Source organism: Nomascus leucogenys, chromosome 17 (genome assembly GCF_006542625.1).
Source record: "Nomascus leucogenys isolate Asia chromosome 17, Asia_NLE_v1, whole genome shotgun sequence".
Lineage (NCBI taxonomy): Eukaryota > Metazoa > Chordata > Mammalia > Primates > Hylobatidae > Nomascus > Nomascus leucogenys.
In genome coordinates this window covers 68,064,499-68,090,571 of record NC_044397.1, presented here as the reverse complement: position 1 = coordinate 68,090,571, position 26,073 = coordinate 68,064,499, and the positions used below count along the sequence as shown (strand labels likewise).

Sequence of the window (26,073 nt, the reverse complement as noted above, 5' to 3'; positions counted from 1 at the left end):
CTAATAACATATTATGCTTTTAGTGTACAGCATTTAATAACTTTGTTTACTATAGATATTACTATAACCAGTTTTTTATTATCAGTCATCTACTCCAAATGAATTCTGATAGTAAAGAAAAATGACCATGCAGGTAAACTATAGTAAACTGTATTACTTTATATACAAGGCCACAGGTGCACTGAAATGTGATAATTTGACTATTTCAATTAAAGAATTGCCTTAGCATTTTTGTGTAGACTAAAACTGTTAAGCACTTGAATTCACAGTGACTGAGACAGCACAGTTTTTAAAATAATAACAACACAAGGCCATTCTTCAAGGGAACTCCCTGAATATCCCATTTCTAGAAATTTCTATCCCAGCCCAAACTGGGGCATCTGAAGGACTCCAGTTAGTCAATGCCAGTAGGCCTTATTTGTCTAATCATTTCTATTACCTTGTGACAAGAATCTCCATTCACAGAGTTTAGAAAAAGCGGTGGGGCGGGGGGGGGTACATTAAAATCTTGTCTTCAATGGCAATCATAATCACTTTTACTGCGGTTCAGAAATTACAAACTTCACACACTATGTCTTCTTGATCTCTAATAACTTTTTAAAGAGAGGAGTTTAAAAGCACCATTATCACTCTGCAAATAAATTAGCTGAGGTTCAAAAAATAATGATTTGACCAAAACCAATCAAGAAGAGCTGCAGAAAACAGAGCCCCAATCCTTAGGTTCCAAATGACACTTACTGATGAGATGTTTTTGTAGAACTGGATTACTCCACTATCCTTCATTACATGAAGTTGTACCTTACAGTCATTTATTCAAAGCGGGGGCTAGTGCTTAACATACAGACTGTGCTTCTTGTTAAACACACACACACACACACACACACACACACAAACACACAACACACACACTCACAGGCCACTGGAGGAAGGTAAAAATAATAATAAAAAATAATAATAACTAAGAGCAAGAGGAGACTATAATAGGGAGATAGGAAATGTGGCTGTGGGGATCTAGAGAAAAGGCGTCTTAAGAGTTTGTTTTGAAACCATAAAATTAGTAAAGATAAAAGAAAATCTTTAGACTTATGAAACGGCCTAGGCGTTAGAAACAGCCGCTTTCTAAGACTAATGGCAAGGGTATAAATTGTCACTGGTTCTGGAATATTTTGTAATATGCATGGAAATCTTTAAAAACACAACCCAAGGACCACTAAATCTTGCTGGGGATTAGGGTATGAAATGCCTCGATGTGTCCCCCACAGTCAACCCCATGACTGAGCCTTCCATGACGAGCTTCTATGAGAATATGCAGTAAAGACAAGTTTCATCATTGCTGCAGCTCAGCTCATGTGTTTCTGAGATTTTCATTAACTTTTTGACAATAACTGTTTCAGTCCTCCTGCTGAATTATATTTATGTTATAAAATATGCTCAATCCTTAACCAAGGAACTGCGCTTCTAGCGATTAAGCTGTAGGTATATTTGCTGTGGCACTGTATATAATAATTTTTAAACTGGTAACAACATATACATTCAAAAATAAGAAATTGTTTAAAAGAATTTGGTAATTGTGTATGGAACACCATACTTTTAATCATGATGTTTGAATGTTTATGTACATGAAAGATTCAAACTGCATTGCCATGGGACAAAAGGAATTTAAAAACTATATATGATGGACAGACAGTGCAGGCATAACATACATCCTTGGAAGAATCAGACTTTCAACCTCCATCAACAGATGGAGATTCTAATGTGAACATGAGCAGGGAAGAAATGAATCCTTTTGAGAAACACTGGTTTCTGTAAGGCATTCCGAAGGAGAACCCAGTGAATTATGCAAAGAAGACATTTGCTTGAACTCTGAAGCTAATGAAAAATGAGTGTGTATAACATATGCTATATAACTGACGAAAGACACAGGGGAGTTTATGGGAACCCACGGGCAGAGATAATGAATACTGAGACCTCTGGGAAGGAGAGAAGGCCACTCTCTTGGGGCTACATGGGTATGTAACTGTGGTTATTCAAAGACATGAGCTCTAACTCTCTCCGTGAAATCAGATTGTTACCTAGCTTAAGCAATGATCTCCCAAAAGAATGAGAGACACATTTCCAGGGAAGAATTCAGGGAATCTTGCATAATAAGTTGTTGCTAAAACTTGAAAAACAAAAAAAATAAAATAAATGGCAGCAGATTTTTGTGGAACAAATCAAGTACCTATTCACCACATCATGCGATAATTTATAAAGCCCATGTCAGTCCCAAGTCACGATGCTGAATGAAATATTATCCTCCTACATTTTTATCTAAAAAATGATATTATCAGTTGGTTTTTATGGATGCACCAGAATGTAAACCTCTAGAAAACCCTGAAGAATCTGTGTGGTTAAACAATCCTGGACTATGAAAAGCTCTACAAACCATGTCAAATCAGATTTCTAGGGACACTTTATTATTTTGTCCCTACCAAAAAAAAAAAAGAAGAAATGATATTTAGCAGAAATTCTTATACTGAATGAAAGAACAGCAGCAAAGGCTCTTTATCAATGGGTCAATATTTATAAACCATAATGCAAGTGATAAAAAGTTTAGGAAGACATAAAATGAACATTATGCTGATAGGCTACTGATTATTAAAAAATTACTTTGCTTCAGGGCAACACGTTTCATTTGTTCTGCAGGTTGCATGTATGTTAATCTCCATGGATACTAATAGTAATAATTATTTAATAATCCCAGACTAATGTGGAGAGAAGTCTCAACATGCTTTCTACAGGGATATGTTTTTTAATCTAAGTTTTGTGCCTAAAACATGTAGAAAGAAAATCTTTCATTACGGTCTGTCGGATGAAGCTAAGCATATACCAAGGTGACATCATAAACTATCTTATTCTAGGTTTTCACATAGAAATGTTATTTTTTTTATTTATTTATTTAGAGACAGAGTCTCACTCTGTCGCCCAGGCTGGAGTGCAGTAGCGTGATCTTGGCTCACTGCATCCTCCGCCTCCAGGGTTCAAGTGATTCTCCTGCCTTAGCCTCTCGAGTAGCTGGGATTACAGGCGCCCTGCCAATCACGCCCGGCTAACTTTTGTATTTTTAGTAGAGATGAGTTTTCACCATGTTGGCCAGGCTGGTCTCAAACTCCTAACCTCAGGTGATCTGCCCACATCAGCCTCCCAAAGTGCTGGGATTACAGGCGTGAGCCACCGCACCCAGCCAGAAATTTTCTTTTAAAAATTCATTTTGAAAAAAACTTCAAAAACCTATATGATCACATTTTCACGAAAGCATACTGACTTACACAAGCATAGAAAATATCTGGAAAGGCCGGGCATGGTGGCTCAAGCCTGTAATCCCAACACTTTGGGAGGCAGAGGCAGTTGGATCACGAGGTCAGGAGATCGAGACTATCCTGGCTAACATGGTGAAACCCCGTCTCTACTAAAAATACAAAAAATTAGCCGGGTGTGGTGGTGGGCACCTGTGGTCCCAGCTACTCGGGAGGCTGAGGCAGGAGAATGGCATAAACCTGGGAGGCAGAGCTTGCAGTGAGCCGAGACCGCGCCACTGCACTCCAGCCTGGGTAACAGAGCGAGACTCCGTCTTAGGAAAAAAAAAAAAAAAAGAAAAGAAAATATCTGGAAAGATATATATCAAAACTATAACAATGTTTTATTTACATATGTAGAAATATGGCTGATTTTTATGTAAGTGATTCTGATTACCTACGTTTCCGAATTCTCTGTGGTAATCCCATCCTGCTTTCAGAATTAGAATAGTTTTTTAAAAAAACCAGCTAAATCAAAGTAGTTAGAAAAAACAAACAAAAATCTACCTCATGGAAATAAGGAAGTACTTAAAAATAGAAGGTACAAATAAATATCAAAAATAATTGTGTCAAAAATGTTCTTGTATTTTGACCCAAGAATCTAACAATCTGTTCTAAGGAAATAATCCTCAATGTGGACAAACAGTTATTCACATATGTTCATGGAACCCCTTCTTGTAAAAAAAATCATAAATATTTAGGAGAATGTTTAGATAAATTTTGGTTCAACCAGTTAATAAAATGTTATCTGGCCTCAGCCAAGCACAGTGGCTCACGCCTGTAATCCCAGCACTTTGGGAGGCCAGGGCAAGTGGATCATGAGGTCAGGAGATCAAGATCATCCTGGCCAACATGGTCAAACCCCGTCTCTGCTAAAAATACAAAAATTAGTTGGGCGTGGTGCCACGAACCTGTAATCCCAGCTACTCGGGAGGCTGAGCCAGGAGAATTGCATGAACCTGGGAGTTGGAGGTTGCAGTGAGCCAAGATCGCACCAGTGACTACAGCCTGGGCAAAAGAGGGAGACTCCATCACACACACACACACAAAATGTTATCTGGCCTCTGCACGTGATGTTTATCAAGGTGTACTGAGGACACATGGAAATGTTAGGAAATCAAACATAGAGGTCAGTCTCCGCTGTGTAAAGGACAGAGTTCACAGAAGAAGAAGAAAGATGCTAACAGTAGCAGTGTTTGCCTGTGGAAGGTGAGACTATGAGGGATTTCTTGTGTGTGTGTGTTTTTCACAATTTCCTCTCCCAAGTTTTCACCATAGGGATGTGTCACATTGATTAGCAGAAAGAAATACTGGTAAAAAAGTGGGCCGAAATCGGGGCCAGGTGCAGTTGCTCATGCCTGTAATCCCAGCACTTCGGGAGGCCGAGGCAGGTGGATCATGAAGTCAAGAGATCGAGACCATCTTGGCCAACATGGTGAAATCCCGTCTCTGCTAAAGATACAAAAATTAGCTGGATGTGGTGGTGCGCGCCTGTAGTTCCAGCTACTCGGGAGGCTGAGGCAGGAGAATCGCTGGAACCCGGGAGGAGGAGGTTGCAGTGAGCCAAGATCGTGCCACTGAACTCCAGCCTAGCAACAGAGCAAGACTCCACCTCAAAAAAAAGCTGGGCCGGGCGCAGTGGTTCACACCTATAATCCAGCAATTTGAGAGGCCAAGGCAGGCAGCTCACTTAAAGTCAGGAGTTCGAGACCAGCCTGGGCAACATGGAGAAGCCCCATCTCTACAAAAACTACAAAAATTAGCCAGGCATGGTGGTGCATTCCTGTAATCCCAGCTACTCAGAAGGCTAAGGTGGGAGGATAGCTTGAGCCTGGGAGGCAGAGGTTGCAGTGAGCCAAGATTGCACCACCGCACTCCAGCCTAGGTGACAGAACGAGACTCTGTCTCAAAAAATATATATATATATATGTGTGTGTGTATATATATATATGATATAAATATTTATATATAGATACATGTTTATATGATATATATTTATATATCGATACATATATATTTTATATATTATATATAGTTTATATATAGATACATATATATTATATATATAGGAGCTATATATATATATATATTTAAAGAGTGGAAAGAAAAAGTTCATGAAATCAAAATACAAAACAAAACATTGCAGATGTGTGCTCAGACCCAAAAATGGAATTTTTGTGAGGGATCTGAAGAATTCAACCCGATAATTACCCCTTCGCTGGGTTTGTATTACCTTGTAAAGTAAAAAATGCTGAGGACTTTGTGAGTACTTTGACCACTTCCCCCCTGGATTCTTGGTGAGAGGGGAGGCTCAAAGAGGCCAAGTTGACTCAAAACCCCTGTACCAGGTGGGGCTACGCTGCCCAACCCGCACAGTGATTGCATCCAACCAAGGCCCCCTGGCTCTCTATGATCTGCCTAATATTTTCCCAGAACTCTCCTTTAAGATGGAGGTAATTTTTTCTAACATGTAAACTGAATAAGAACAAAAAGCCATTATATAAGCCGAGATGGAGGTAAGGCGGCATGGAGCGGTCACCCCTCGGGTTAAGGATGTGCTCTGCCAGGGGTTATCAGAGAGTGACACGGAGGCTGCAGTCACCACTCGGGGGGCTCCCTGCAGGAGCTTAGAGGCACAGCCTCCTTGGTAACCGGCAGCCTTCCGCAGCACACTCATACTCAGCACTAAAAATAAGGCAGCACTATCTATACAGTGTGAGTCACTAGGAAACGGCGAAAATAGGACTGCACCAATGGCCTGCTACGGGAAGAGTATCAATTGTGTTTCCCAGCTCTTACAAACAAATCAGAGTCCCTGCATGATGGGCCACCCTCTTTCCAGTTTTCTCTTATCACCATTTTCTCTCCTGCTGGCAGATGAGCACACACTTGCGCACACACTTGTGCACACACACATACATACATGTACATACACATAAACATGTGACTCTACTACACACTTAGAGAAGAACCCACTCTAGGCTTCAGCAAATGATCTCACCCGGTGCTGCCTCAGCAACTTGTCCCTCTAAATACATCTCATTGACACTTTTCATCCAGATGCTCTGGAAAGCCCTGGCTCTCCTGGAGAAATTCTCCAGAACAAGCAGGGAACTTGACACATGAAAACGGGAGTCCCAGGCGTCACACACTCGATGTATGTCCTGGCCAGTTTATTCTCTGTTCTATAGTTTCCCAGCTCCCCTTTCATTAAAATAGGCTAACAAAACACTTGCCAGGTTACTGTAAATCTCAAGCAAATGTTAACTTGTGCTAGTTATTTGTATTTCCATTGGCCTTCTGGCTATCTCCAGCTGAAAAGTGCTGACAGTAATTCAAATGTCCTTTATCCTAAATGGAACAAGCCAGCCCCTTCCCAAAGCTGCGTCTCCTATCTGCAGAAAGAGCAACCCAGCTTCCTGGCCACACAAGCTGTGCAACACGCCCCATATCCGATCTGTTACCAAGCCCTGTGCTCCACACCTTTTCTTTCACATTTGTTTTCTCCCTTTCTATTCCCCTTCTATTTCTAGTTTCGGCCAATATCACCTCCAGCCTCTTCCAACTTCCTGCCACCTTTTTACTACCACCAAAGTGAAATCCTCAGCTTTACCTGCATTATTTCCTAACTTACAAATGATCAAATATCATCCAAACACCACAGCACATAACATTTTATGGCCCAGCCTCAAAGGAGGAGAAATTGAAGAAAACTTCACATTCTTCCACTTTCCACTCCTTGTTGGTCACCCACGCTCCTCCTCCTCCACAGCTCACTCATGTCCAAATGCTCCCTATTCTTTAAGGTTCATCTTCAGCATCCTCTCCACTGTAAAATCTCATGGAGTCCTCAAACAAATTCTCCTTATCCCTTTTTGGAATTTCAGAAACACTTTATAGTCTATTTGTATGATTATCATAGCATATATCAACTTCTGCCTATAAGTAAAGGTGTCTCCTTTCTTGAATGGTAGAATCCTTAATTGATCTATTCATTCATTCATTCAACACACACTTACCATATGCCTGTCCAGTGGCAGGAACTGTGCTGGGTGCAAGAGATGCAAAGGTGTGCTCAGTAGACAAGGTCCTGTCCCTCTGGTGAGACATCAGGCTAGTAAGCAAGTACAAACTACGTGCTGAAACGGGGGTAGGACCTGGACTGGGAGAGCTCCCAGCAGGCTCCCCGTGTCTAGTCTAAGAATGCAACACACCCAGTTCTGAACTGAGAATTGTAGAGGAGAGGGGAGGAGAGTGCCAGGAGAGAGAACAGCACACATGAGGTCCAGAGTGATAAGGAGTTCACTCAACAATCAATTCCATGAAGGCCTGGGCTTCTCCCTGATTCATCTTTGTGACTAGAGGCCTGTCCGCGCACTGCCTTGAATATCATAAATGCTCATAAATGTTGGTTGCACGAACAAATGAATCAACACATTAGTCTCTTATTTTTAGTCTAGATTAAATTCCAACGTGACCCTATTCCATGGCATGATCCATTACTATCAAGGTGCTCTACAGGTGACCTATGGGATGCCATTCTACAGTGAGCCACTCAGATAGATGGAAGAAATCCACAGGCCCCTGTCCCACACCTTGGATGCCTGTTTGGATGCCCCGCCATGCCCAGCTGGCTGGAGGCAGGGCTCCCTGCACTGAGCAGCAGTTGCAGGAATCTGTGATGCTTTCCCAAAGTGAGGAAGAACTGTACCTCCTCACAGAGCTCTCCTCTCTGCAAAAGCTGGCGTGGCTCTTCTCCTAACAGACCTGGTCCCAGATGGACCATCTCCGGTAGATGCACCTGAACTTTAAAAGCTGTACTACAGAGGCCACCCTCTTCCTGGTCCCCATTTTCCAGCCCTTTCCCTTTGCCCTAATGCTCATAAGTGACAGGGAAGGCTGCAGTGAGAATGTGGGAGAACCCTTTGAGAAACAAGGGAAAGCTTTAGTATATGACATCACAGATAAATATATAAAAGGGCTGGGGGGATGGAGAGAACCAAATTCAAATCTGCTAACTTCAGGCTCCATCTATGAACAACAGAAGGCAAAAAAAGTGAAGGCCAATTTCTGGGTTATCATGAAGCAGGAAGATGAGCACTCAGGACCTGTCATGAAAACACTTGCTTTCCCTCACTGCTTTGCCCTGGCTATGAAGCAAGGTCATCCACAAATGAACAGTATCAAGAAAGCAGGCAGAGGCTCAATAAGCTGAGAATGGAGACAAGGCCTCCTGGATTTACCTGAATTGAATGTAAAGAGAGACTGAGACCTTGTAGCCAGCATGTTCCCTTTTCCTTAAATAGCAGGACAGCACAGCCTCGAGGCTGAGGTAGGGGAGGACTGGCATCAGGGTGAAAGGGGCCAAATGCTGGCCCTGCCACTTGCTTGCTGTGAGCATTTGGGAAGGATTTACAGCATCCCTGGAAAACTGGAAGCACGATTTTGCTTTCTACCCCCAGATAGAAACGTGGCCTTGCTCCTGCTGGGTTTAGCTTGAGATCCAGGAAGGACAATGCTCTGTGCATGTTCCCTTAAGAAGAAGCAAGTGGATGGTTGGTGTGTGGTCTTCATTAGTGGGAATATCATCCTGAGTCTGGAAAGGCCACAGTGAGACAAGCATTTGGTGGCTTTCTCAAGGACTCCAAGGGAGTGGGGGGTGTCTTTGGCATGGGAGGCTAGAAATGAAGCTTCACTAAGATCTGCTACTTTCATCTATTTCACTGCCTTGCTCCCGTGAGTGTCTGCACCTGGGACTAAACAACTTGAAAACAAAAATTAAGTCTGCATATGTCTCCTTGTCCTGCTGAAACACTGCAGCTATCGTGGGCAGGTTTCAAATCTTCTGAAGCTGTAAGCCTCTTTTTCTTCATCTCTAAAATAGACATAATAATCCTTGTGTCTTGTGGATACAGAATGAGATACTGCATATGGGAACTTTCTGGCTCAGGTCCCAAAGAGTCCCCTAGATGCTACTGCTGCTGGGTGTGGCTGCTGCAGCTATTTTCTGCAGCTATTTACGGGGATAAGACCAGTGGAAACCCTAGCAGGCAACCTAAAAATGATAGATTCTCAGCAGTCTAGCCAGTTTGGTAATGTAAACATTTAAAGAGGAGGGACAGGAATAACAAGAAAGCAAAGGGTTAATAAATACCCCTTACCCTTTTAACCATGTTGTCCCAAGCACCATCTCGGGAGTGTGCACCACTTCTCATTGGAAAGTTTGTAGGTTTGCAGAGTTCATGGAAGATTCTTCCTGCTCCTCTTTCTCTCGTCTTCAGAATGAACAAGTATAGGAAGTATGCAGAGATGCCCGCACAGGGCCAGTTCTTATGTAACCATGTGATTCTCAAATTGGTTCTTGTCCCTTCCCATTGGAAAGGTTTTGACAGTCTTCCTACACATAGAAAATGCCATCCCCAGAATTAGAATCCCACGCCATGAAGCCAGCTCCCAGCATAAAAATTACTTCCTGGCAGACATGAAACAGACATGTCCGAGTCTGGACGTCGTGTTCACACCTCCTCTCCCGAGGTCACATCACACTGAATTCAGAAGTAGTAAGGGCACTGTGACAAATAGTCGCCACTTGAAAAAATGGTAAACAAAATAAAAAGTATCACAACAGCACATTGTCTCAGGAGAAAGGATAAAGATGAAACCCCATCTCTACTAAAAATACAAAAAATTAGCCGGGTATGATGGCGGGTGCCTGTAGTCCCAGCTACCCGGGAGGCTGAGGCAGGAGAATGGCATGAACCCGGGAGGCGGAGCTTGCAGTGAGCCGAGATCGGGCCACTGTACTCCAGCCTGGGTGACAGAGCAAGACTCCGCCTCAAAAAAAAAAAAAAAAAAGAAGAAGAAGAAGGCATGCTAGCTTCGCATGGAGCTGTTTGATGGCCATCAAAAGCAGGTCAATGGGAAGCAGGTAACTGGATCACGGGACTCTTAACTGGTCATTCCTTCCCTCTCTTGCCTGCACCCCAGAATAATCAGCGTGATTCTCAGGGGTGCTTTGATATGATCCTACTAGAGGCAAAATCACGAGTACAGGCACCTACAGAAAATCAGCAGAGGAAGAGGTGCTGGAGGCCTATAACTACCCATCCCAGGTACCAGGACCCCATCACCACTCAGCCCTGCCAGACTCTGGTGGTCCTCTGTCCTAGCACTGCCCAGCCTAGGTCCAAGGCACTCTCGAAAGGGTATCGTGGATGGGAGTCATCCAATTGAAAAGTGCTTCCTGTCGTGGACAGTAACATTGATTTAATATATGTTGTGGTTTTGAGCCTTACCTGCTTTTGAGAATCTGCACAAGAGCAGGCACCATAAGGACATCCTCGGCCATGTGCCTACATGCTAATTCCTGAGCAGCAAAAATGCAGAGCAAAAAATCCACCGTTTCCTTCACTAAAGAGGCTCTTTGAGGGGTATAAAAGTCCTGCACTGCTAAGCACTCTTATGAAAATTCTCCAGAAGTCATGGACTTTGGGATATGCCACTCCTCAGGATTAACTGTTTTTGAAGCCACGTATTTCTACTCTCAGATCCAGCTGGTTATAGTCAAATAAAGAATGTCCCCAGTCATCTGGGTTACTGTAAATGCATTCTGCAGACTCATTTCCACCATCAGATCCAAATGACAATCATCAATTGTAAAAACTTACTAGAACTGGCTCCACGCCAAGGCTTCTCAGAACCTAACATCAATTAACTCATGAATGTCCATAACAAGCCTGGGTGGGAGATACTACTACATCCAACTTACTAATGTGGCAAGAAACAGTTAGGTAAATTGTCCAAGGTCACACAGCTAATGAGCAATGAAGCTGGGATGCAAAACCAGGCAGTCTGGCACCAAAGCCTGCACTCGTAAAAGCTATGTTTTATTAGCCTCAAACAGAATTGACTTGCTTATACATCACGAGACCCTGATGTTTCTTTGCCCTTGGTTCCCTGTGTGTCACCCTTGCACCTGCTGGATGGTGCCCTTTTCCTCCAAAGCCCCATGTGCAAGGAAAGGATGCCAAGGAAGTTTGCACAATACACTCAGAGACGAAGGATTGACACTGTTTAATATGTCGCCTCTCCTTCTGCCACAGCCAGGGGACAGAGTTATTGGAGACTGTGAGCTAAAACGGGGAAGGAGGAACATTCTGGCTGGAAAAGCATTTTTCTGAACCTGCTAAGCTTACCTCACTTAGAAGAGTCCCCACTAAGTCCTCCACTTCATCAACACATCAGAGCTGCTCTTTATTGAAGTGTGGAGTTTCTCACACACATGCCTTTGATAGGCGCGCCCCCTAGTGACCAGAGAACAGATTCAACCCTAACCGCCCACAAATGTCCCTCCTAAGGCACAGCAATGCGTGCTAAATAGGAAAGGAGTTTGGAAAAACAGGAGTGGAAGAAACCTGTCTCTTCACCTGGTGTTCAGTAACCATCCCTGAGAAATTGTGTCTGGAGTTAAAGTTAATTACTGTAAAAAGCAAGAAGAACGAAGGTCAAGTATTATTATGGCAATGAATCATAGGTCATTTGTTTTTAAAAGTTTTCCCTTAAAACAGTTCCTTTAAAAATATGAAAACGGGCTGAACATGTGGCTCACACTTGTAATCCCAGCATTTTTGGAGGCTGAGGCGGGAGGATCGCTTGAGCCCTGGAAGGTGGAGGTTGCAGTGAGCCATGATGATGCCACTGCACTCCAGCCTGGGCAAAAGAACAAGACCCTGTCTCAAAACAAAACCAAGTTTTAAAAGCACAATTATTCATGCATCCCCTTTTCCGATGGAGTCCACAGGTCATGGGTGCTTCTGAAATTAGATTATTCCCAGCAATCAGTATTCCTCCCTGCTCCCTCCCCATGCCGGAGTAGGAAAAAGGGAGTAACATACCACATACGAAAGTCACCAAACAGATGGAAATGGTGGCAACAGCACATGCCCTGCAGCAAGAGCAAAACATGGGCCAACTCTTCACCTGAGACAGTGACAGAGAGCTTGTGTTAGGACTGCCCTTAGGGGCCCCACTGCACCAGTTTGGTTGTCCTTTCTCAATGCAGCTGACAGCAAAGGTGGGTCACAGAAGAAAGATCTGCAAGTATTCTAAGCGGGACTTCTCGATCCCTCTGCACCCCTAGGAGGTATGATGATGCTACACTGAAGTGGAAATGGCCCCACGAGACCTTGAGTTATCTGAGAAGAGCCCACTGTGCAGAGGCCCTGCCCCGTGACTTAATGTGCTTGGTTCGCTTGGTTCAATGACAGGAAATAAATCTGATCTTCTTCGGTTTTTCAAGAGAGCTTTCCAAAGCTAACTTTTTCTTTTTCTTTACTACATGTGCAGCTACAACTTGTTTATCCCCCCGTAAAGAGACAGTGTCTCGCTCTGTTGCCCAGGCTGGAATTGAGTGATGTAATCACTGCTTGCTGCAGAGCCTTGACCTTTTGGGCTCAAGGGATCCTCCTGCCTCAGCCTCCCAAGCAGCTGGGACTACAGACGCATGTCACCATGCCAAGCTAATTAAAAAAACTTTTTTTTTTTTTTTGGAGAGACAAGAATGTCACTTAATTGCCCAGGCTGGTCTTGAACTCCTGGCCTCAAGTGATCCACCCTCCTCTGCCTCACAAACTGCTGGAATTATAGGAGAGAGCCACTGTGCCCAACTAGCAGCTACAACTTTAAGACAACTATGGTCTCTGCATATAAAATTAAACATGAAGACAGTGCATGCCATTCTCTCTGTCATTTGACCAAAAGCATCCAAGAAAGACAGCACAGAGGCAACCCTGAACATGTATGGGCAGGGTGCTGGCAATCCTCTCTTCACCTGTGATGAATGAGCCACCTGAAAAGGATGCTCACCTGCCAATCAATGAAGTGTGCAACAAAACTCCCTGACAGTTTTTCCTTGACCCATCAGCAGCCTCAAAGGCTGCCCACTTTGGCTTCTCTTCCCTTTTAAAATTCCCCTTTATGGCCAGGCGCCATGGCTCACACCTGTAATCCCAGCACCTTGGGAAGCCAAGGCGGGTAGGTCGCTTGAGCTCAACAGTTTGAGACCAGCCTGGGCAACATGGTGAAATGCTGTCTCTACCAAAAATACAAAAAAATAGCTGGGCCTGGTGGTGAGCGCCTGTGGTCCCAGCTACTCAGGAGGCTGAGGTGAAAGGATAGCTGGAACCCAGGAGGCAGTTGAGCCGAGATCGCACGACTGCACTCCAGCCTGGGTGACAAAGTGAGACCCTGTCTCAATAAAAAAAAAAAAAAAAACAAGTAAAAATAAATTCCCCTTAATATTTTTAGGAGTGAGGAAAGAAAAGTTAGAGATAAAAAGAAAAGAATGCTCGAGAGGCTCCAGTGCTCCCTACCATTAAAACAGAAATCTCAACAGTACCTCTGAACATACAGCTCCAGAAGTGGCTGTTTAAAAAATTGAAAAATGATTCTAAAAGATTCTATTTACCTGAGAACCACATGTCAAGAGTCAGATCAAACTTCCCCAGACAGCTTTGCGTAACTCCCCACCAATGCTGGTTCACTTTAACTCCCTTTACTGCCCTGCCTTCTTCACATTATTACTGTCACATATTTTAATAATGTGACAATACTTTCAACCCCCAAGTACATTATTATTGTTTTTACAGCCAACATTCATAGAGATTTTCCGTTTCCAGTGCATTCTTTCCTGTATTTCTATGTTAAAGCAGAAAGCAAAAATTACTTGTATAGGTTGCTTGCCCTACTTAAAATACTTTCATGACAGAGTAAGGAAAAATAACTGGGAATGAGAGTTGGAAGACTCAGGTACTGGGAAAAAGCCCATCTGCCATGAGCATCGGGCAAATCCCATTTAATAGGGGGGCCAGTTGCACATCCAAGAATGCTTCTAGTTCCTGCCGGGCCCTGATGAAAGCTTTAGAGCCCTCTAAGGAAACCCCAAGAACCCCTGTCTTGGCCTTTAAACTTTAAACAACTTCAAACCTTTCAGGCTTATAAGCAGGGTTGCAACCTAACAGAATGTCCCAGCAGCTGGTCAGCCAGAGTTCAGGGGGCTGGCTGAGAGCCAATGGCTGTGTGTTTGCGCCACCTGGTGGCTATTTCTGCTCTGGTTCACTAAGGAATTTCCTGGCTTGTTGAGGCCAGGGATGCCTCAGAAGTTATTAGAACTGAGGTCTGCAGCATTTCAGATAGGAAAAGTGTCCCATCTGATCAAAGTGTCAAGGAGGCAGACAGTGTAAGATCTGGTCCCTGAGGAACAGGCACATCTCTGTGAGTTTATGCAGCCTGAACCATCCCGGGTAATCCCTTTACCCATGTACCCCAAGGATCCTTCAGGTGAAGGGGGCTGACTGGGGCTGGTGGACCGGCTAGGACTGGCAGAGCTTCCCTGCAGAGCACCCCGGGACCTCCTGCATTCTATATAGTTATTACTGTACAAGATTTTAGTAAATGTGTGTTTTTAAATATATTGTCATTTTACTTTTAGGTTTATGGGTTATATCTAAAATGTATTTGAAAGCAAAGTGCTTGTTTCAGAATACTATCCCAGTTATTAATATGGGATATAGGGAAAAGTGATTCGATTGACAAAAACCTGCATTATCTTGTGCTTTCCAGAGATGCCCTGTTGCAAAAATACCACAAAAATTAAGTGAATGTCAAAATTTAATTTCTCCAATTCCCACAAATGTATTCTAGATTCTTACTAATGCTGTCCTTGAACTGAGACTGCACCACATTCTTAGTGATGAAAGCCTATGATAAAATCACACTGGGATCGGTGCTGAAATATAAGGCAAGTCCACCATAGACTGGCTTCTCTTCACCTAGAATGATTTTTCTGAGAATCCACCAGGTTTTGGGGATGCGGTATTTTGGCATAGCAGCCATTTCAAGGCAGTTTCTGGCTTTAAAATAAATGAATCGAATCATAGTAAGTTATAATACTTCCCCTGTGAATTCCAACATGGTACTGAGCAGTACTGAATGACCTGCAGAAATTAGGTAGCTTTTCCTTCTTACTGTAATTTATACTTCCCTCAGGTGGCCATTTTTCCCTATCAGAGAGAGAATATTGGAGACAGGCCATAGTGCAGGAAAAAAATGAGCTACCTCTTTTTCAGGGTTTGTGGGTCAAATTGGTCCCAATGGCTTAGGATACATTTCAAGGGTGAGCCTGTTGATGCCTCAGTGTTTTCCATCTGAAAGACAAAACCGCCCACGGTTTTGGTTTGTTTCTCCCCCTGCCCAAGAACCCACAACTGTCCCTGGACCCTGCCGATTGGAATAGTTGCGCTCACCGATGCAGCCGCAGAAACAGCCCCTACCCAAGAACCTGCAACGGTCCCTGTGAGAGGTGACAGCATGCTGGCAGTCCTCACAGCCCTCGCTTGCTCTCGGCGCGTCCTCTGCCTGGGCTCCCACTTTGGCAGCACTTGAGGAGCCCTTCAGCCCACCGCTGCACTGTGGGAGCCCCTTTCTGGGCTGGCCAAGGCGGGAGCTGGCTCCCTCAGCTTGCAGGGAGTGTGGAGGGAGAGGCGCGAGCGGGAACTGCGGCTGTGCCGGGCGCTTGCGGGCCAGCTGGAGTTCCGGGTGGGTGTGGGCTTGGCGGGCCCCTCACTCAGAGCAGCCAGCCAGCCCTGCCGGCCCCCGGCAATGAGGGGCTTAGCACCCAGGCCAGCGGCTGCAGAGGGTGTACTGGGTCCCCCAGTAGTGCCAACCCAGCGGCACTGCGCTCGATTTCTCACCGGACCTTAGCTGCCTTCCCACGGGGCAGGGCTCGGGACCTGCAGCCCGCCATGCCTGAGCCTCCCACCCCCTCTATGGCCTCCTGTGCGGCCGGAGCCTCCCCAACGAGCGCCAGCCCCTGCTCCACAGCGCCCAGTCTCATCGACCACCCAAGGGCTGAGAAGTGCGAGTGCACGGCGTGGGACTGGCAGGCAGCTCCACCTGCAGCCCCACTGGGTGAAGCCAGCTGGGCTCCTGAGTCTGGTGGAGATGTGGAGAACCTTTGTGTCTGGCTCAGGGATTGTAAATACACCAATCAGCACCCTGTGTCTAGCTCGAGGTTTGTGGATGCACCTATCGACACTCTGTGTCTGGCTGCTCTGGTGGGGCCTTGGAGAACCTTTGTGTGGATACTCTGTATCTAACTGATCTGATGGGAGAACTTTTATGTCTAGCTCAGGGATGGTAAACACACCAATCAGCGCCCTGTCAGAACAGACCACTCGGCTCTACCAATCAGCAGGATGTGGGTGGGGCCAGATAAGAGAATAAAAGCAGGCTGCCCCAGCCAGCAGTGGCAACCCGCTGAGGTCCCCTTCCACACTGTGGAAGCTTTGTTCTTTTGCTGTTTGCAAGAAATCTTGCTACTGCTCACTCTTTGAGTCCACACTGCATTTATGAGCTGTAACACTCACCACGGAGGTCTGTAGCTTCACTCCTGAAGCCAGCGAGACCACGAGCCCACCGGGAGGAACGAACAACTCCAGACGCGCCGCCTTAAGAGCTGTAACACTTCCTGCGAAGGTCTGCAGCTTCACTCCTGAGCCAGCGAGACCATGAACCCACCAGAAAGAAGAAACTCCAAACACATCCAAACATCAGAAGGAACAAACTCTGGACACGCCGCCTTAAGTACTGTAACACTCACCGCGAGGGTCCACGGCTTCATTCTTGAAGTCAGGGAGACCAAGAACCCACCAACTCCGGACACACCTGGACCCTGCTGATCGGAATAGTTGCACTCACCGATGCAGCAGCAGAAACACTAGTTTTCCTCCCAGACCACAAGGAGGACCAAGAAGGTCGGATTTAGTGGCCTTTATTGACACATTCTCGAAAACCTGGACCCTTGCCTGTCCTCCTAGACCACAAAGAGGACTGAGCAAAATAGCATTTAATGGCCCTTACTGACACATTCTCGAAAACCCGTTAGAGTCTTAAGCATTCTCCCGTTAGTATTGGGACCTTACCCATGTCCTATAAAGATGTTATGCCCGAAAAATGAAGTGGAGGGCCGTACCCTGAGGGAGGGAAGGGATCTCCAGAGTTGGATGAGTGATGCTTTTTGTCCTCACTTATATGAATAGGAAGGATACAATTTCTGAGGCTCCCCATATCCTAGCTTCAGGAATAGCTTTTGTTTGGCCTGCTTGTCCGAGGAGGGATCCTAAAATTCCAGATAGTCCCCCTACAATGGGGCTTTGGGCAAAAATCATATCTTTCTGATTGGTGAGCCCGGGCGCCTAAAGAAGGTTAACAGAGTCCTGGAGTTTATACTAGAAATAATTCTTATAAGAGAAACTAGAAAAGCACCAGAGACAGGGAGTGGTTTTTTAGAAGTGGGACTAGCCTCGGAGAAGAGAGGCGAGAGGAAGTTTGTCTGGCAGAGGTTAGGACCCAGGGGGCAAGGGTCAGAATAGATAGGCTGGATGGGTGAGTCTTGTTTGGATGACATGCCTTTGAGAGTTCTGCTCATGGCTGCAGGGTCAACCAACTTGTTGTTGGGACCCCGGAGCTGAATGGCTTTCCTCTCTGTCGACCCTCGGCTCAGCCCAGAAGTATAGAAAAAGTGGAAGCTGGTTCCAGGCAAACCACCAATGCTCCCAACTCCGAAGAGTCAGGGATTGTTAGAGAGCCCTTTCCCAGAAAGCCTGACACGTGTGTCTTTAGTCTGGCAGCCACGCTAGTTGCTTTTAACTGGCCAACAGATGCCCGGTATTTAGCCCCCGAATTCTAAGGAAAAACAGGACAGAATAGCAAGTGAAAGGGGTCCGATGGTACTCACCACTTGGCAATAGGCGTTAGTCTCACCGCTTGGCGATAGGCGATGGTCCCAATCTGGGTCACCAAAATATATCCGGAATTGGTGGGTTCTTGGTCTTGCTGACTTCAAGAATGAAGCCGCGGACCCTCACAGTGAGTGTTACAGTTCTTAAAGATGGTGTGTCCGGAGTTTGTTCCTTCTGATGTTCAGACATGTCCAGAGTTTCTTCCTTCTGGTGGGTTCGTGGTCTCGCTGACTTCAAGAGTGAAGCTGCAGACCTTCAGGGTGAGTGTTAACAGTTCATAAAGGTGGCGCATCCGGAGTTGTTCATTCCTCCTGGTGGGTTCGTGGTCTCGCTGACTTCAGGAATGAAGCTGCAGACCTTCGCGGTGAGTGTTACAGCTCATAAAGGCGGCACGGACCCAAAGAGTGAGCAGCGGCGAGATTTATTGCAAAGAGCAAAAGAACAAAGCTTCCACAGCATGGAAGGGGACCCAAAGGGGTTGTCGCTGCTGGCTGGGGTGGCCTGCTTTTTTTCTCTTATTTGGCCCCATTCACATCCTGCTGATTGGTCCATTTTAAAGAGAGCTCATTGGTCTATTTTACAGAGTGCTGATTGGTCTGTTTTGACAGCATGCTGACTGGTGCGTTTACAAACCTTTAGCTAAACACAGAGCACTGATTGGTGCATTTACAATCCTTTAGCTAGACAGAAAAGTTCTTCAAGTCCCCTACCCGATTAGCTAGACATAGAGCGCTGATTGGTGTGTTTACAAACCTTTAGCTAGACACAGAGTGCTGATTGGTGCATTTACAATCCTATAGCTAGACAGAAAAGTTCTCCAAGTCCCCTACCTGATTAGCTAGACACAGACAGCTGATTGGTGCGTTTACAAACCTTTAGCTAGACACAGAGCGCTGATTGGTGCGTTTACAATCCTTTAGCTAGACACACAGTTCTCCAAGTCCCCACCCGACCCAGAAGCCCAGCCGGCTTCACCTCTCATTACCATTTAAGAGCAGACTTTCTCTTCCCCACTTATCACAGACAGGACCCTCTGGGATTCTCCTCTCCATAGTTTACTTCTGCCCAGAAGCTCCCTGGGGACTTCCAAGTATAGTAGACTCTTCTTATTTGCAGTAGTTATGTCCTAGAAAGTTGCTGCAAATAAGTTAACAACTACTGAACCATTGCTCCTAGGAACGATATTAAATTGTTTCTGTGAGCCTCTGACCATAACGCTTTTGCCAACCAGTGAATATATAACCTTCTTTTATGTGTGTTTCTGTTTAAAGACACCCTATTTAGTATATGTTGTTGATTTGTTAACATTGAATGCTCAGCCAACAGTGCTATAACTACTGCCTCAACAAAGCTTAACAAACCCATATATTTTCGCATTTTTTCTGCGTGGCATGTCGCAGCCTTCTTACACTTTGGAACACAAAAACAGCACTTCAGCACTACATTTAAGGGCCATTTGAAACTGAAATTACCATCAGAAAGCAGGAAGCACAAAAATGAGAAAAACGTGGCCTAGACAGACTGGGAAAGGGACACCTGTTTGAAGCATGAGAGCTGAAACAGGAAGGTAGGGTGGTGGCTTGGTGTCTTGTTCGACTTCAGCTGGAACATCTGAGTTGGGCAACTCAAATTTTTTGCCACTGTGCATTTTCCAAGAATGATCTAAAAAAGCACATTGAATATTGATTTGGGCATTACAAATAAATTTTAGCAAATAGGCAAATTTGCAAATACGGAATCCATGAATAATGAGGACTGACTGTATATCGCAAAGCCCTTTGAATTTAAAATTCTTCTATAACCCTACCCTCACTCCGAAAGGCAACTCTACTTCCCTCTCTGCAACATAAACATTGGCCATGATAAATGACCTGCAGTTTCCCAAGCACCCAGTGTTCTTTCACCTTTAACTGTTACTTTCACCACGGATTTTCACACTACCCTCCTGGGACAACCTACAACTCTCACGTTCCGCTGTCACAATCTGTCACGGTGTCACAGAGCACTGGATGCCATTCCAATAATATTAATATCAATCATAACATCGTAATAATAGCATCTAGATTCACAGACTATGTAGCAAGCACTGCTCTGAACAACTTACAGGTATCTACTAATTTAATCTACACAACACACATATTGATAGAGAAATTATCCCTCATTTTAAAGAATAAAAAACAGAGACATGAAAATGTCAAGTACCTTGCCCAAGTCACTCAGCCTGTGATTGGAAGAGTCAGAAATCGATGTCAAATCTACAGCCCAAGCTTAATCACAATGTTACTCTCACAATGACTATTGAAGCCTAGTAGCATTTAGACAAAGATGCTTCCTTCTGTAGTATTAGGATGGGGACAGAGATAGAGAAAGAAAAATATAAATATGCAGTTCATTTCATTCCCTGCCATCTCTATTTGCTGAAAAAATATATTAAGATGACACCAACCCCTGCATATGTAATTTTGTGTAATTATACTTGTGTAACTACAGATAATTATCTTCTATCACCCAACAGGGTAGAAAATCCTCTTAAAATTTTGAATATGAATCTTAATTCTGAAATGTTTTTACCATTACCCATAACCTCTTCCACCTTCACACTTTAGTCATTTTTCCCTCCAGGATGATCCTGAAATATGATGAATTTTTTTTGTAAAATATTTCATGTTAAAACACATTATACTATTGAGAAACAATTTCTTTTTTAAAAAAAAAAAAAGCTTATTTTCTCTGCAGTCAAGACAAAGGAAAGGAAAACAAAGCAGCTAGAAAAAAAAAAAAAAACCTTGTCTGATTTTAATATCTGCTTTGATTCAGAAGGGATCAGAAAGATGAACTACAGACATCTCCTTTTTCATGCTTGTCCAGTAGACTGAACAAGGAAAAACTCACAAATAGAGAGGCTACAAACTGGAAATCAAACCAGAGACAAATTCTGAAAGGGCTCTAGCCAGGAACACAACACTTTGCAGAGTGTGAAAGCCATGGTGCACAGGTCTTGGCGGCTACAATCAAGAGGGACAACTTTGTATACAGCATTTCCCCTGTTCTCAAAATAAAGTCATCCTAGAGGTGAGAGTCTCCCTTCCATTACTCTCAGGAATCCATGTGCCCTTCCTTAGAAGTTCCACTAAGAATAGCATTATCCCGGCGGGGCACGGTGGCTCACGCCTGTAATCCCAGCACTTTGGGAGGCCAAAGTGGGTGGTTCACCTGAGATCAGAAGTTCGAGAGCAGCCTGGCCAACATGGCGAAACCCCGTCTCTACTAAAAATACCAAAAATTAGCTGGACGTGGTGGCGCATTCCTGTAGTCCCAGCTATTCAGGATGCTGAGGCAGGAGAATCCTTGAACCTGGGAGATGGAGGTTACAGTGAGCAGAGATTGCGCCACTGCACTCCAGCCTGGGCGACAGAGCAAGACTCTGTCTCAAAAAAAAGATTAGCATTATCCCAGACAACTCTGTCTCTTCCCACCAGGGGACCTACAAAGGCCTGTCCATTTTGAAACCAGAGAATCAATAACAGAGATCTTACAAGATGGCTGGTGTAGTGCCTCATGCTTGTAATCCCAGCACTTCGAGAGGCTGAGGTGGGTGGATCACCTGAGGTCAGGAGTTTGACACCAGCCTAGCCAACATGGTGAAACCCGTCTCTACTAAAAATACAAAAATTAGCCGGGCGTGGTGGTGGGCACCTGACAAGAGCAAAACTCTACCAAAAACAAACAAACAAACAAGATCTCAGAAGATGAAGCAGTTTTTCTGTGTTATGACTAACCTTACAAGCCACTCAGCCACCTAGATTGTGACTTTAGAATTATTTTATCAGAAAAACTTGCTCCATTGGGATGTTGTGCTGAGAAAGAACGTGACGCCCATCTGCCTCCTCAAAGGTGTTGAGGTTTATTATCCTTTAATAAACTGTTCTTCTTGCCTTGTTGGAGCAATGGCCACTTTTACCTTGGAAAACTTAAAAGGCTGCAGATGATTTCTATGATGTGTTCTCTCCAAAAGGAAGAAAGGGAAGTAGCACTGGCCGAGTGCACCTTGGTTCTAGCTGCTGTGCTAGTCGCTGGTAGACGGTCCTGTGGGGCCCTCCCATAACCTCAAATTGGAAAAGATGCTGCCCAGTTTCATAGCTGAGAAAACCCATGACCAAACAGGTTAAAGGACTGAACCACTGGCCCATGGCTCAAAAGGAGGAAAGCTAAAATTAAATCTAGGCCCAGTGAACTCCAAAGCCTTGTCATGTAATGCTTGCTGGGCATTGCCTACTTGGGAACAGAAACATGAGAAACAGCAGTCTTCATCTTACAAACTGAACTTTTCTTCAAAGTGATCCAAAAGATGATCCAAACCTCAAATTAATCCTTAAAGTTCAGTAAGGAGTTTAACAGGCAAGATGATTCCTCTTTGGGAAGTACAGAGAGAATTCTGCGCGAGACTGCTTACAGCATCTAGAGATTTTGCGGCCAGACCCTGATATCATCAGCCAGCTTTCAGCGTTTTTCTAAGACCGTCTCTAGGTGGTGCAATGACCATGCGGTTCTGTTTACTGAGGCCTGTCTATTTCTGGCTGGCTGGGTATTCAAAAGTGAAAATATCTGCTTGTCAAAATTTACTGGGTCATTTCCAGCATTCAAAATCATTACTAAATAGTCGTTCCAACTTCTCAACTCCCTGATGCAAGACTGTGGCCTGGGAGAAGTTGCAGGGGAAGAACTAAAATCAAAAACTAAAAAAGAACCATGGAAAAATAAAGAAAACCAACACTCTCTTATGATTATTCTCTGTTCAGAGTCTTTGCTTTTTCTAGGATGACTTTTCAAGTCCTCATAAGTGCTAAAGGGCTTAAAACCACCTCCAATTAACTTTCAGTTAAAAAAAAACTATTATTCGGTACTCATGAAGCAGAACACTCCCCAGACAGGGAAAACTAAGACAGAGATACACCAAGACTAAACTGTACAAGGAATTAACAAGAATGTTAAGACAGATGGAGCTACATTGAGAAAATTTACTCCAATTTTGGCTCATGGAATACCCTGGTCATCTCACATAAGAACAGGGTCTGAAAATAAAAAGGAGATGCTTCATAGCACACACCCCCATTCCGGATAGCTCTCACAGGGACCCAGATTCCATAGTAATCCTATTTCCTCCATGTGGTCAGCCCCCAACCTCTCTCTCTCCTCAGTCCCTCCATACTGTGCATTCTGGGATCCAACTGCCCCCCAAGGAAAACCACTACTGGGACAGAGACACATGCATCCCGGAGGCAGCACATGGAAAGAATTCACGTTTTGGATTTTCTACATAGCTCAGAAGAAATCCAGGCACTGGCAGGAGGAGGATGATAAAACTGCAGTCACAGGAGCACCGTAGAACCAGGCTCTCCCTCAGGAGAGGAATCAATTAAGAGTATTTTCCAAATGTACATGCCCTGATTCTTCCTTGGTAATTTTGATATGACTTGAGGGTAAGAGAGATTGGGTGACTTCACAAAGCTTCCCAGGTGACCTCGATATGTCTTGCTTACCACATAAAAATAAAACTTGGAATTGAGGGTGAGGTAGAAAGTGAGTCCCATCCACCTTCTCTGGACCATCGCTCTGGCAGAGGGGCTCTGCCAGCAAGGTCACTGCCACCCTGGAGCTTCGGTCATCGACACAAGTACAGGAAACTCACCCGCTCCACCAGTCATGACATTTTTTGCTAAAATTTTAAAAAATTGATTCAACTAAAGGATAAAATGGAATGCCAAGGTCGAAATATAAAATATGATGATACAAAAATAATTTCAGAATACCTCTGTAAGGCAAGCTGCAAAGCTGAATATTCAGTAAGTATTCTTATTTAAAACATCATATTAAAACTAACACTATAAAAACAATAACTTGACAGATGTTAGTTTTTTAGGTTTTTAGGTTTTTTTAGTTTAAGAAACACTACTGGAGAGAGTTAAAAAAAAAAAAAGATCACTGCTGGTTAAAATGGACATGACTTTCTGTGTGTGGAAAGCAATTAGACAGTGTCAAAGCCTTGAAAACATATCTCATACAAAGTACAGTTCCACAAATTTATCCTAATAATGTGATCATGGGTGTGCACACATTCTGGGCTGTAAGATATTAATTATAGACTTATGGTAATTTCAAAGCATTGAATCATTTAGTAAAAGGGCTTGGTTAAATAAATTGTATTACATCTAAATAATGAAAAACAAATCAGTAATGAAACACAGTAATATGAAAACATTTTCAAAGAATATTCCCATGAAAGACAAGGCTTCTCAAATAACACATAAAGCATGATACCATTTGTCAAAATATGTATAAATATTAATATTAGTATATATACAGATATATACATTGTATGTGTATATATATTTGGGTGTGTCTGTATATATGTATATGCAGGAATATGTATATATATAAAATATATGCACTATATATATATACACACACAGACACACACATATATATATAGCGTATATATTTTTTTCCAAGGAAAGAGTATTTGAAACTATAAAATAATGCCTGGTGATTTCTAATCACCGAAGCCAAAATCTCAGTAATGCCATTTATGATGGGGATTAAAATGGAAATCCAATTTTACAACTGCAGAATTTGATATTAGCCGAAGGTCACTGAGAGACTTCATGGGGAGAAAATCAAGAATATAGTGCAAACAGAAATAAAAACAATGTATTATATTCGGGACAAGCTGTGTTCTGATTTGCAAACTGAAAAAAAACATCTAGGAGACAACCTATTAGCATTCACAGCAAGAGAGACCTTTTAAGAAAACATAAATTGTGTTAATGTCATCATGATTAAATTTCAGGAGACTTTCAATTTGACTTTGATATAAAATTGATGTATGTAAGTAATCAACTCACTAACCCAATAATAAGATCCATCCCACAGCTGCCATCACTCATTTAAGTCAAACACCAATCTTAAGCATCTTGTGAAGTAGATTTAATGAAGTCGAGATACATTCCGGGCTAACTACTCTCGGTTACACTTAATCAGAACTGAATAAACAATCTCAGTATTAGTCACACTTGTGCAAGTTATTCCATTTCACTGAAGCCAGAAGAGATTTTCATGTGATCCTGTTTAAACCAGCTAAACATCTGGAAATATGGAAACTATTCTGTAAAGCGCAAGAGGACCACACGCTCGGAAGAGACATCAGTTATGTGGCTGAGGTCAGGCCCGGGGAGGCTAGAGGGAGAGCACATACTGGAGATAGCTTACTTACAATGAAGCCAAGCTTCTTATAATCTCGCGTGTACATGGACTTGCGTTTCTCCATGCTGCCACTGCTGTTATTAGGTTCAGACTCAGCATCAAAAGCAATTCTTCGAAGTTCAAATATGATGTCCCTCTGAGCCTGAAGGAATCAGGGAGTAAAAAGAAAAGGGAGGGGAAAAAGCTGCTCTCATTGTGTGACATTACATATACTCCCTCTTTCCCTGGGGTCTAAATGAATCACTGCATTCAGGCAAAAGAAAAACAGATAAAAGAGAACCAATGTTCTAAGTTAGGGCTTTGCAAATCGCTCTTCCCCTGTCAGTCTCCCTGCTGGTCAGGCCTGGCTGTATTCCACAGTGGTCCTCTTAGCCAAGTAGTCATCTGGAGCACAAATATTGATAGTCCAGTGCAGTCTTAACTGAGAGGCCCAGATATGATGGAAGGGTCGTGATTGGAGAAAGCTAAGCTAGAGAAACTGGGGATACTGTACAATTGGGAACAAAGTAAGCAGTACCCAAAGTGCCTCACCCCACTAAGTTACTTCATGGAAACAAACACAGGACAAAAAAGAAAGAAAGGGTCAAAGGTGCAAACAACCCAAGTGTCCATCCAAGGGTAAATGGATGAACAAAATGTGGTATGGACATACAATGGGATACTATCCAGCCTTTGAAAGA

General features: G+C 43.8%; 1 protein-coding gene across 8 annotated transcripts in view; it reads right to left on the bottom strand.

Annotated features, from left to right (window-relative positions):
- ELMO1 (engulfment and cell motility 1) overlaps positions 1-26,073 on the bottom strand; it is a 592,800-nt gene that overhangs the window by 333,278 nt on the left and 233,449 nt on the right. For 7 of the 8 annotated variants that reach the window (XR_004026459.1, XM_003268937.4, XM_030796572.1 and 4 more), the window contains one exon: positions 25,404-25,535. Coding sequence is in view for 7 of the 8 variants with exons in the window: in XM_003268937.4 (XP_003268985.1) it covers positions 25,404-25,535 (132 nt within the window). In the remaining variant the exon portion in view is untranslated. Of the gene's footprint in view, positions 1-9,496; positions 9,615-25,403; positions 25,536-26,073 lie in introns of those variants that run through there. The other variant, XM_030796576.1, reaches the window with a different exon arrangement.